The sequence below is a fragment of the Zophobas morio genome, unplaced genomic scaffold, assembly GCF_036711695.1.
Source record: "Zophobas morio isolate AGI-343-1 ecotype UQ-CSIRO unplaced genomic scaffold, CSIRO_AGI_Zmor_V1 ptg000734l, whole genome shotgun sequence".
In the NCBI taxonomy this organism is placed as follows: domain Eukaryota; kingdom Metazoa; phylum Arthropoda; class Insecta; order Coleoptera; family Tenebrionidae; genus Zophobas; species Zophobas morio.
The window spans coordinates 31,744-45,144 of NW_026972837.1; the positions used below are offsets into that span (position 1 = coordinate 31,744).

The window sequence follows — 13,401 nt, forward strand, 5'->3', positions numbered from 1 at the left end:
AGAGGGCTTCAGTTTGATTCTTGAAGGTAGTGGCAGTTTGTCTCTTTTATAATTATTTATATTGTTCGAGCAAATTGTTCAATTTTATTTTTTTGGTTCATAAATACCTTATTGCCTAAATATTAAATGTTGATACCTACTCTAATTTCGATGTTGCAATCATTTCTGAGGTTGTACTCTTTTCGTGGGTTTTCTAAAAATGTCTGCCTTTCTCCTACTATTACACAGTTATCGACGTATATTCCAATTATCGTTTCGCTGTTTTTGGAGTAAAAAATGCATTTATTAATCTTACTTTGTATATATCCGTATTTCTTTGTGGGGGCTGAGTAAAATCTTTGTGAAAAAGTGGAGCGGAATCCTTTAGACCGTATAGGGCAACATTGAGTTGTAATATACATTTTTTAAGTTTTGAGTAATGCGCAGATAATGAGCACTGTTGGGCATCTAAATAGTCTTTAATTAGGTAGAGGCCTTGGTGTATGTGAACATACACTGACTTTTTTGAGTTTTGTATGATGAAAAGCAGTAATAATATCCGCTTTTTTGAAAGACAGTTGTTGAAGATTTGCTATAAACATCAGTAAGCGAAAGAGTCCTTTGAGAAAACAGGTGAGTAAGTATCACAATCTATACCTTTCGTTTGTTGGTATCCCCTTGCCGTGAGACGGGCCTTGCAGAAATTATTCCTTTTCATGGTAATTCTCCAGATTGTTGTTAGAATGGTTTCTATTGTGGTATGTTTTCAAATGGTATAACGGTAAAACCTTATGATGTGTTATGGATAACAGTTCGTTTTTGGCAGCTCGCATGTAGAAGCCTTGCCGTTTGCATTTTTGGCTTCATTAAAGGTTTGACAAGCTATGGCTAGTTGCGCATCGTGTATGAAACGTAAAGATTTACATCTTCTATAGCTCTCCAATGTTTTGCATCGTTACTCCTTTTCTCAGAATTTTCAATAACAATAAAGGTATCGAAACCCTCCATCCATTTTTCTTCGTTGTTTGCCTCCAGTGTTCTGTTTTATTTTGTATGTACATGTATAATTTTTTTGGTTATGTTTTGTTTGTTTCTGTGTCGTTGAATATATTTTTAATTGTGTCAGATTTTGTTTGTAAATTGTTTCGCATATTATTTTGGGAATTACATATCATTCTTGGATTTGTTTTTATTAGGGGGTTGTGTATTAGGATTGGTTTCCGATTGCGTGCGTCATCAGATAACTGTATAAATGTGTTGGGTTATTATGTTTTATAGTGTACGTGTATATTATACGACGCTGCGCATTTTTTCTCCGTGGTCGAAAATTGTACTTTACGTTACGTCCCAAAGGTTTAGATGAGTTATCTTTAACTCCTTCATGGTCATTTATAATATCTTTTTTGTTTTCATCTGTCAGTTTATCATCTATGTGCTTTTTTTCTATACAATTTGCTTCATTGATTGTTTTATGCTTTTATGAAGTGTTTAATTCGTTGAGTTTTTAAACAGGAATAGTCTCGTAGTATGGTGTATTTTGTAACCCGTTTTTGGTATTTCATGGTTTATTGAAGGTATAACGGCATTGTTCTGTTGTTTTCCACTTCTTCTTTCTGGGGTGTTGAGTATATATTGTCTTGTATTCTACTTGAATGTATTATTGGCTCATTTATTATGATAGGTTTTTTTGGATAAGATTGTGTTTCTGTATTAGTCATCCCGTGAGTAGTACTTGTAATTTGGTTCTCATTATTTTGGGAATTATAGGAAAAGATGTTTACGAAGGAGGTTAATTCCCTCGATCTAAGTATCTGGTTTGTACGTTTATTTAGTTCTATGTATTCGTCATCAGGAGAGTCTACAGGTTTTAAAAGTAATACACTTCCAAACACTCTGTCATCCGATTTTCTTTGTATGTATTGTATTGTAGTCACTTTGCAACCGAGTGGTCTGTAAAATCTTAAATCTCTGTATTTTTAACCCATAAATTTTATTAGGTGTTGTCTCTTCTTTGCCTTTCAGAAGACTATTTTAAAAAGGGCATCACGCTTTGCTTCGCCCCAATATTTAGTTGGCAGTTTAGAATGTTTCAGAATGCATCGAGTAAGGTTGCTAAGAGTTTGGATGCTTCTCTCACTTAGAATGTACTGGAGTGTAGCTTTGGCACTTTTCGAAGTAGGACGCCTTCGTTACTGATTTTATTTTTTAACCTTCGTTTAGGAATTCGGTTCCTTTATCTGGCCTAATTTCTTCAGTTAGTTCGGTTGTGTAGTTTTAATGATTTTTAATTTTCTAAAATATTTATGATTTTTAGCCATCTTATTAAGTTAACTTTTGTCACTTTTGTTTTTGTTAAAAAATTTGTAGTAATGTGCTTAGATCGTGCATCTGTGCCGACAATAACGTCTTTGTAGCCTTCGTATGAATGTGTGGCCCAGTCTAATGTGAGGAAGTGTAATAGTTGGCCCGGTTTTCTGTTTGTATGTGTGGTGCTAAGTCTAATTGTTTTTCTTTTTTTCATTTTTGCTTTTCATGCATATTTTGCATTGTTCTTTTGTAAAGGGTTGCATGTGCGAAAAGATTTGGTTTATTATAGTTTATGCCCGTATATTAAGTGCTCAATTGGTGACGTTAGTAGTGTTAGATGTTTTAAGAGCTACATATTTTTGTGAGTTTGCGAGGTTAATTTCGTATAATCCTTCTCTTTTTTCAGCTTTATACAAAATCTTGTTATTTTTTTGATATATTGGCTTGGTTGTTGCAAAGTTATAGAATATCCGTTTTCAACTAATTTTCCAACGGTTCTGTTTGAATTATGGGTTGCATATGACCTCCCTTCGAGTAATAAAGAACCACTGTTGTAAGAGTTAAAGTAACCATTTATTTAACTAATTTAGTTTTTTTTCGTATTTTACATTGTTTATAAGGCTTTCGTCATTGATGTAGTGCGGTTAAGCCTCTGTATCAAGTATTAATTCGGCCGGTTTACTGTATTTTTTCTTCATAATGCAGATTTTCCATATAGTGGTTGAGTTGTGTGTTTAAGTGTTTGCAATTTCGTACGCAAGATTTTTCCGTGTGTCCTTTTATTTGACAATAGGTGGTGAATATCGAATTAATGTTGGAGCGTTTACGTGTAAGATGTAGCTCTGTACATCTGATACAAATAAGCTTTTTTGTTTATTTTTTGAATAGGAGTTTTTTGATTGTTGTAGAAAGAGGTTAATAACTGAGAAATGATGTTTGGAGTAATAAAGTATTGTCGATTTCTGCTCTTCTAACTTGAGAACTTTTTGAGTATTATTCGTATGTGAGTTGTTAGAAAGTGTTCTTCGGTAATAGCATTCAGTAAGCGGTGTAGTTCCCCACTGCGTAAGACGATAGCAAGTGCTTTTAGTAATTCTACCAATTCCTGTAAAGCTCTTTTTACTTCGTTCTCAATGCAGAATTGTAGGACAAAACACCCTAAGTATTCGGGTCGGTTGGCATACTGTTGTACATTTTCGTTTTCTTGTCGTTTTGTCAGACAGAGTTCCTTTAGCATCCTCGCGAAGGTTATTGGTGGTTGGGTCTCGAAAACTTCTCGTCGCTTGAATAGTGAGTTCAGGATATTCAAAGTTTAAATCAGCTATTTGGATTAAGAGTTCAGAAGTGTATAATTACAAGTATAATTCGAAATCCTTTAGCCGTTGGTAAAAATTTTTCAGATAAGAGAGTATCTCACCTCTTTAATTTTTTCGTTAGGGAAAGATAGATTCTGTATTTTAGGTTCAATGAGTATAAATTTGAATAGTTTTATCCAGTGTTGAAACTGGTCAGCTCGCCTTATTTGTATCCTTCTCCATGTGCTCTTTTCGTTAACAGTATTGTCCATGTTTAAAAATAGTTGAATTTCGTACTTATAACGTAACAAAATTTTAATTTAAATTGCCTTGAATGCCGTGTATACTAAGTTATTGTGTTATATTGTATAAATACTTTGAACGCTGAATGCTCAATCCCTTTTGCTAGCTTAACGTAGTCATAACAAAGTTCAAAACTGGGGTGATATCCCTATTTCATACATAATTTAATTTCTTGTGGAATTAAGCATTTTTTAACATATACCCCAACTTATTTTGTTACTTTCGTACTCCTTTAATAAGTTTAAAAAATCAGTAATCCCATGCAAGGGAAGTTTAATCAAAAAAGGCGGATTATGGTTGGTTACTATGTTTACCACTTGACGCCTAGGTTCAATATGCGAGAGTAGGTTTATGGACCTTAAAAGACAGGCTCACTCTCTAAAACAATCTCTGGTGAGTTTGAGTACCATGCTCTGACGGATTAGGCAGCAACTAGCAAGACAGATAAAAAAAAATGGTAAATTTAGTTTTACCAATGAACGTAAAATAAATCTCTTTTAAGCCCACAGAGTTTTTTCATTGAAAGGCTAAATTCCTTAAAGAACTAAATGGGCTACAACACTTGGCGCTAGCGTCTCCGTCGGTATGTTATTCAAGTTTAGTGCTAGGGGTGTTGTGTACGGGGACCTACAGATATGTTTTATACCCCAGAGAGTAGGCGTTCACTTTGAACTTGGAAATCTAACAGAATAACAATTTGACTGCTCTTTATTGGGTCTAGCTATTTTTGTAAATTTACTGCTACATTGGAAATCAAATGACTGAAAGTTAAAATGAAAAGGGTTTGTTAGGACCTAATACATAAATAATGGGTTTTCTGTTGTTAAAGGTTAACGACCACTATTTTTGGCGGGTGGCAAATTGGCTTTTGTGCCAACTCTTAATCTTGCCTTCGGTACTCGAAGTTTTATAAACTATAGCGCTTACGCCCATGGTGTAAAAGTAGGTACAAATGAACAGTATTTTTACTTATTTACTTTCGCCTACACCCGAGAACCAAAGACACTAGGAACCATAAAATGAAAGGGATTCTTAAATATACCTATGGGCTATAGTTGTCACAAGATGCGCGTACGTCTTTTAACTGTACACCAGAAATTTAAAATATTTATCAATGTTAGAAACGTCAGGGAAATACTTTTATTAAATCTTAAGCTGCTAAGTGTTGAGTTAAACAAACTAAACTTAACAATGGTTATTTTTATTATTAATTTTCTAATTTTAATAGAGATCTAGTTATTACTTGTTTGTTGTATAATTTATAGCTTTTTTTACTGTTATATGTAGTTAAGGGCTGATTAGTTAACAGCACAAAGCAAGTTAATAAAAATATGTTCGAGAAGGTGTGCTCGTTGTGATGAATTTTATTAGTTTGTGTGCATTATGCTATTTGTGCAGATCAAGTGTCACATTAGAATTTTCTCAATCCTTGTGGGCTTTAGCTAACTTTTAATATATTTCTTGATTCTTAACTTTACTTTAGGTAATATAAAGAATTACTCTGTAAGATCGGCACTATTCATATGTTTATAAAAAAAGAGGCATCCTGTTTATTACATTAATGAGATTTATATTTTTTTTGGAAACTTATATAAAATCCGAAAGAACAAATAAAGAGCCTGAAGGCACCTTATTTGCTCGCATTTGATCCAAGCAAATCTATTATATATTTGCAACAACAAAATAAAAAATAAAAAAATTTACTGAAAATAATAAAAGTAATAAAAAAACATAACCCTACAAAAATTAATATTTATAATAATAAAAGCTTAAAAGAATTTTTTATTCATTATAAAATGTGTATATAAATATAAATAATGATGAACAATAATTTAAAAAAAACTTTATAACCATTTCAACCACTTAAACAAAAAAGTAATTCAAAATTTATAAGTATATTTTTTAAACGGAATATAAATAAAATTCGTACTTATTAAAAAAAAATAATTATTAAAAGTCGTAAATTTTTTCTGATATTTTTTTTAAGAAACTAGATTTATGGAATTGCTAAATAACGATTTTTTTTAATTTAGTTTTGTTTTATTTTGAAGTTTGATGGAAAAGTAAAATATAATATTATATTGTAAGTAACTAAAAAATTTTATTAATAAAGTTCTGAAAGAAAAAAATGGAATATTACGATAATAAAATCGCATATATTAACAAAACTTATAAGATAGAAAAAATAATAATAAAATTTATATAACAATAGAAAAATGTATTTCCTAATAAAACTCACAACAACAATAATAATAAAAATAGTGAATTTTTTTATCGCTATTTTTGGATATTTTCATTATTTTCGTCTACTAAAATATGCATAATATTTACTTTGAGTTGGCGGACGATCGACTCCAAAGCCGGACGGGCTGGAAGATTTTGGGATTCTATTAATTATTAGAATTTTTTTTAAAACTAAGGGGTGTCATAAAAAAAACACAATGTATTCGTTTGTAAATATTACAATAATTTTAAAGAATTCAGTATCTTATATATATATACTTTTTTTGTGTTGTGTATTTTTTATATAAGAATCTTATTTTGTAAAGTTTTATCAATATTTTTAGAATTAGTAATGCTCAATATTGATAGTTTTAGTAAAAAAAAGTAAAAGATTTATAACTTTTAAAAGTTTTCGACAACGCAAAGCTTAATATAAATATTATATATAACAAAAAAAAAAGGAAAATTAAAGGTTTAAAGAGAGCAATCAAAAACCCAGTATGCAGCAGCACGTGTCGTCCGCCAAAACTTCCTTATATTGCAGGGAAAGTAGTCTGGCCGCCGGCCCTTCATACGGGTCTTTGTCCGCTAATAAACTGAAGGCTTCCTGAATTATCGCAAAAAGGTTTACATATTAATATTACAAGCAGAAAATAGTAAAAAAAATTCACTATTTATTATGACATTTTACAAAAAACTCTTATTTATAAAAAGTTGACTGGTGCATTTAAAACTATTAAAAAAAAATGAAGCGCCTCCAGTAAACTAGTGTTCTTTTCATTGTTGAACTTCGTGTCGCAGGCAAGTTTTAGTTCGCGGCCGTACTCAAACACACTCGATAAGCTTCCCTTTTAAAAAAATAATAAAAAGATAAATAAGAATAGTTGAACTATCGTTATTATAATAAAACGAATAGTGGATTTATAAAAATAATAATAATATGAATATATTAAACATAAAAAAAGAGTCGGAAAAAAAATAAGTAATATATATAAGAAAAAAATATATCAAAATTCTTATAAATAAATAATTTGCAAAAAAAAGTATTTACTAAAGGATAAATAAAGTCATAACTTTTCATACACAAAAAGAAGCACCTTAACTCCATATTATAAAAAATATTTATTTTCCTATATTTGTGTGCATAAAACTTTTATATTATAAGTAATAAGTAGAAAAAAAGTATGTATACAAAGCAAAAAAGATAACATATAAGAACTTTAATACAAGTATATGTAAAAAAATATTTACACTTTCTGTATTTGCGCTCCCCGCTGCAACCATTTCTATAAACTTTTGCAGCTAAAAAATATTCATTAAAAAAAAGGTAAGAATACTTTAAACCAGTTAAAAGAAGAAGCCAATTAGAACATAGAAGTAAAAGTTGTAGAGATATTAATAAAATTATGGCAAGAAAATTAATGAATTTGTTGTATTGTTTATGCTAAACTCTTTCTTCACGTGGTATTATTAATAAAAAAGTGGAAGAGAGAGAAAATCAGAATTTTTTTTTTAATAAATACTTCGCACTGCACCCAACAAGTATTTATATATTCATTTAGGCTTCGTAAGCATGCGCGCGAAATATCAACATATTTATAATTAATCGAAGTGTCACTTATATGGGTATGTACACGCAACAATTATAAAAATTTTTTTATTGGTTGCGAGTCCGTCACAGATAATTGGAGCTCATTTGATTCAATGCAAAAAATTCTAAATTTATATTGGATAATAATAAGTTCGATTGTACATCATGAAAAAAATGCGAAAATTCATTAATTTTTTTAAGTTAATAATTTTTTTAGCAAAAAAGTTTTTCTATAATAACAGCGCACTAGAGAAAATTACATCATTTATAACTTAATAAAAAATAGTAGCTTTCGTAGAAAGTTATGTAAAGAATATTATAATTTTTTGGTATAGATAACCAATAAAAAGTAAGTATACAGAAAAATTTTTTTTATAAAGTTCTGTAAGTGAAAGAAAATGTATACAAAAAGAATAAAAACTTAAAGCACTTCGGAAATAAATTATATAAAAAGTGAAGAAAAAAAAAAAGTAAAAACAGCTAAAATATTTTATAATTGTAACTAAAATGTTTTACTTTCTGATACTAAAACTTTATATTTATAATAAAAAGGTTATACTACACAATATTTTACTTTCAAACGAAAATGAAGAGCGGGATAACGTGGCAAAACGGCTGGGAAAAAACTATCGAGCAAGTCAAATACTTTGTCCATATCTAATATTATTACAAATAATAAGCGCGTGTAGTTTTCATTCGTAGTAAAAAGTAAATGTATACTTATATATATTAAACAAAAGTGATATACTATTGGTGAAAAGTTTTTATCTAAATATAAATATCAATAGAGAGATATAGATGTGCAGCAAAAGTTTCGTACCGCCAATCAAAATAGCATCACTAATCAACATTCGCTGTTTCATAGATTCTGCTTTTTCTTTGACCTTTTATATCATATATACGACGTCATGATAATAATACCCAATAAAGCACCTGAACATTAGCTTCTTTAGTAAAAACACTGGCGGTTTGGCCATAACCGTAATGAACTAAATAGGAAGCAACTACATGGTTAAGAGCAGAGGGCCACGAGTTAAGGATCTTCATTTGCGTCGTTCTTCTTGATATAAAGGAATTTAGACAACCAATTCAGTGGAAACACAGCTTAAAAAAACCAATTGGCTGTTCCGTGGGTACATACGTTTTTATGATCCTCGACTTTTCAACGTCTTCTTCGCCTCCGCAAATAGCATTGCTGTGTGTTTTGCTGGTTTCTATCGAGTCTTTCTTCCCCAGCAACTCGTCCTCACTGTCCTCGCCAAACACGTGGTCATCACGTCGTTTTTTAACACGCGTTGAATCCTCCAAGTCAGCTGGGGTCTGCTCTTGCTCGCTTTTGCGTGATTCTCCAGGAGCATCAGAAGGAATGAGCATATTTATATAACGTGAGAGCGGAAGCTGACCAATCTCCTCAGCAAGTTTCCGTTTAGCCTCCTATCAGAAGTTATTTTGATAGCAAGACTTTTCGGGAATAAAGCGAAGTTCATGAAAAAGTAAGGAGTAGCCTGTTGAAAGCTTTTTAAAACAAATAACAACGTTGAGCAGAAGTAAAAATATGTCTACATACAATCTTAGTCGCCATGCCCCCTCTCCTTTTTATTTACAACCAATCACTTGCTTTAAACTGTGAGCTGGGAAATAATGACAGTTGGGGTGCTTATTTGAGCAACAAATGATGGATTGGCGGTAAAGTCTTTGTAAATGTGGTAATACGAAAGTTTGCAACCACAGAAAATTTAAACCAATTAATTTAATCGGAACCACTAGTCAATGTTATTTCATCAATTAAAAATGCAGTGGCATTATTAAATAAAACTGAGACCACCAATAAAAAACGGGGTACAGTTAAATATTTAAAGCTTAATGGTTATCTCTGTTAAATTTTCTCTTTTAGTGGAGTTATAATAATACTATTTTTTTTCAAAATATAATATTATTTGAATATAATAATAATAGTAATAATAACAATATTAATATTTATATCCGTCATACAAAAATATAAGAAGCAAAGTCGAATACAAAACGGTATTGACCAAAGTTCGCCTTCACAACTTCTCCGGGAGTGCGCATGCCAACGCAAGGAAAATAAGGACGTTTTTCATCAAATGAGATGTTCGAAAAAGCAATGCCTGAGTATAAAAAAAAAGCTAAAGCATAAAAAAAATATAAAAAATATTCTTTTGGGAAAGTAATTAATCTAATTTGAAAATTGATAAAAAATGCTTAAACGGATTCTATTATGGAGTTTCATTAAAAATAAAAAGATTAAAGTATGAAATAATGTAAATACAAAAGAATATATTATATTTCATAATAATAAACACAATAATACTCATTATATAAACAAATCCAGCTATGCTAATTTTAAAAAGCACGTGTGACCTTCAAAAGTTTGACTTCTCACGTGTACTAACACTTATTTATGATATCTTTGGTATTGTTGCAGCTGTGCACTTTTTTTTAGAGAATCTTAATATCAAATTTAAATTCAACGTTACGACTAAAAAATAATGTGCTTCTTTTGAAAAACTAAGTAGAGCACATTACAAAAGTAAAAGTAAAAAAAAATAAATTAATTAAATTTAATAACTTTTTTTTTAAAATTACTAAAGAGTTTTATTGGTGGAACTGCAGAAAGCACAGCTGAACTTTAAGAAAAAAAATCAGTGCACAAATTTCTTGATACTAAATAATAATATTAACTTATAAATTAAATTATATAATAAACTTTAAATCAACATAAACAATAGATAATTAAAAAATTCATTTTCATAAAATAATGTGCAAAAGAGTTCGAAAAGTAAAGATCAAGAAAAAGGCGGAAAGTATATATAAAAGAAAAGAATCAACCTAAGTGGACTCCATTTTTAGTGAAAAAGCACGTTTGGTCTATAAAATTCAAACAGCAACCAATCACATCTCCAGTTGCAAAACTCGGACCATATTTGTTTCCTTCTTTTTTTAAGGCGCACATGAAAAAAAATCATGAACGAGGGTGAAATTAAAAAACTACAAAATACATGTAAAATTTAAATTTAAATTCTAATGTATATTAATACTTAATACAATAAAAAAAACTTTAAAAAGGTAATTAAATTTTATAATAATTTAAACTTTTTTTTTAGAAATGTGAACTACACTTAACTTTTATAAAAACCTAAAAAGTAAATTTGCACTGATAACTGTAAGAAAAAAAATGCAAGGAAAAAGTTAAAAATGAACGCATAATAGTTAAACGAAGAAAAAAATAATCTATTAAAAAAGCTCTTTTAAAAAAAAATTTGATCACTAATTTAAATAAAATATAGTAAACTATTTAAATTTCTCTGCGCCTATTATTACAATTTGAAAGATTACAAAAAAATTAAAGTTATTAATAAAAATTATATAAAAAAACTTTAAAATTAAGAAAAATGAAGTAAAAGTACTTTTAATTATTTATAAATATAACCCTTTCCGGATTTCTGAAAACAGTTGCCATCGTCTCCGTGATAGCCAAAAGAATCTTCGACCCAACCTAAAAAGTATATATTTGTATAACAAAGAAGTTTAAAAAAATTAAATTATTACTAATTTTAACTATAAAACAGAAAAAAGATTCACCCGGCAAGCAAGAGTACGTCATCTCTTTAGTACATAAGCCGATCCCTATAAATCCATCCCGCCCACTACTTATGATGGTAACTTCATAGTAGTAAATTCCTATTATTTCTAGTTTACTTAAAAACTAAAAAATATGATTTTTTTGGGCTTAACCGCAAGACGGCGATATAGAATTTTTAGTTTTCACACAGGCAGCATCCTTATCATCTTTCCCGGGACCTTCCAATTTTTACATGGGTAGAAAAACAAACTTTCATTTCATTAAAATACCAGTATAGGAGGCCACCAGGTTACAATCAGACAGAGATATGTAAACTCCATCTAAGTGGTATACATCTCGCAGACACCAAGCTCTTGGAAGAATTATGTTCTGAGAATTTTATAAAAACCTTGAGCTGTTTGCCAAGTATAACACAAATATTTTGTACATCAGGTAAGAAAGGCCAAATTTCTTTGCGATAGTTTTCATACTCAAAAATGGAATCAAAGTTCTGTGTTTCTGGCTGAAGAGAGGTGCTGGGCGATTCTTCAACTCGAACATCTTGAAGATTTACATCTACAGCTATGTCACTGTGAGAAGAAGTCCCAGAACCAAAATCCATTATAGGTATCCTAAAAGAAATTATTTACTCTATTAATATTTTATTAATTTTGTAACGTTATACAAATATAAAAGTTGAAAACCTTTCAAAAATTTTTAAGGAACTAGCGAGGCCGAGGGTAGAAGGAAGTTTACTATAAAAAGAGATAACACGTTAAGGCAACGTTCATGTTATCTATTTACATTTTAGTATATCCCCTGCTTGTAAACTTATTAAGGGTTTATAGTAAAAATGTTAAAGTTACTTACTTAACTTATAATCAATATTCTTTTGTAATTACAACTCTCACTCAGTTTTATCAGCCGCTTATATTTGTTAGTAAATGTAATATACCTTGAGGAATACCCACCCGGAAGCAACAATGCAAGTTCTTTAAGGATTTAGAATGCACTCCGTTCGCTGTGCACGTCTTGGCAGTGAGTTTATCGAAAATATTAAGTTTTTTTTTAACCTCCGACTGTTTTATATTATATAAAAATTTATGGAATGCTTGTGATAGAGAAAAAAAATAAGGATTTTTAAACTAGCACTTAATTATATGCATGGTTGATAACTAAAACTGTTACCAGCTCCCCACTAACTAAGTGCCTCCCAGGGACATTTGTCCTTATAATTTTTTTAAAAATTATCAATTTGCTGATCTACCAACCTTTAAGTTGTGTAAAAGGCGAATCCATTTAAAAAAATAATACCAAAAACTAACTGGAATAACTATCACCATTTTAGTACTGTGTTCTAAAACAAGCTGAACTTGGTAGACGTTCATATTACTATAAAAAACAGCTGATTTATTATTTTCGTACCGTGAGAGGTATACACCCGTTCGGCTACTTCTAGTCCATCTAATATTAGAAGAGTAAGCACCCCGAAGTCGATAACCTTTTGAACCGAGTGAAACTCTTAAAGTAAGCTCGAAGGACCACCCCAGAGAAGCTTTTGCCCTAATAAGTAGGGCTCTTGTCTCCAAAAGCAGGGATATATACCTGTAAATTAAGAAGTTACTTTTAGGCTGCAAACAACATTAAAGATTACTGCAAATCGTACATCTCGACTGAAGTTGGTCATTTTAGTTATGAAGCGCAGTATTCTTTGTAGTTGTATAGGGCCTTTAAACACAAATGTTGGTTTAAGCGTCTATCATAGATTACCTATTTTGCTAAAGAAAAATGAATCCTACAATTAATATAAGCTTATATTTGAGGCAGGCTCCATTTTGATGTGAAAGGGGCTCTCCGTATGTATGTTACTCATTTAATCTATTGCGTAGTTTGGGCTCATTTATGTAAAAAAGGTATGTTTTTTTTTAACGTTAGAGCAATAAGCAAGTTCCATGTAGTTAACCACTCTACTAAAGAAAAGTAGTCAAATCAACTTAATATAATTTTTTAAAAAGAATTAGAAATTGCTACAAGCCAACCAAACCTACTATATATACGGACTAAGTCGGTGTATAGTAATTAGAAATGTTAACTTTCTAAGCGCTCTTTAAAGCATTAAA

The 13,401-nt window shown here is 30.3% G+C and overlaps 1 protein-coding gene across 1 annotated transcript; it reads right to left on the reverse strand.

Moving 5' to 3' along the window:
- Positions 1–5,463: 5,463 nt before the first annotated feature.
- On the reverse strand, positions 5,464–11,902 carry LOC135121814 (ran-binding protein 10-like). The gene is made up of 16 exons (XM_064046096.1): positions 11,730–11,902; positions 11,572–11,671; positions 11,455–11,520; positions 11,302–11,400; positions 11,150–11,215; positions 10,549–10,653; positions 9,691–9,827; positions 8,840–9,132; positions 8,632–8,755; positions 8,519–8,582; positions 8,273–8,355; positions 7,359–7,409; positions 6,863–6,955; positions 6,603–6,714; positions 6,216–6,271; positions 5,464–5,543 (listed from the first exon to the last, which is right to left on the reverse strand). The coding sequence occupies exons 4-16, from the start codon at positions 11,321–11,323 to the stop codon at positions 5,472–5,474; spliced, it is 1,278 nt and encodes a 425-aa protein (XP_063902166.1). The 5' UTR covers positions 11,324–11,400; positions 11,455–11,520; positions 11,572–11,671; positions 11,730–11,902; the 3' UTR covers positions 5,464–5,471.
- Positions 11,903–13,401: the final 1,499 nt, after the last annotated feature.

Bases quoted from the DNA above. Each gene is read 5' to 3' on its own strand.
- LOC135121814 (XM_064046096.1), bottom strand. From the start codon at position 11,323: ATGACGTACTCTTGCTTGCCGG. The intron at 10,654-11,149 runs GTTATATTTATA...CCTTAAAAAAAG, and splicing joins TTTTCAGAAATCCGGAAAGG to AAGGAAACAAATATGGTCCG. The intron at 9,828-10,548 runs GTTGATTCTTTT...TTTTATACTCAG, and splicing joins TAAAAATGGAGTCCACTTAG to GCATTGCTTTTTCGAACATC.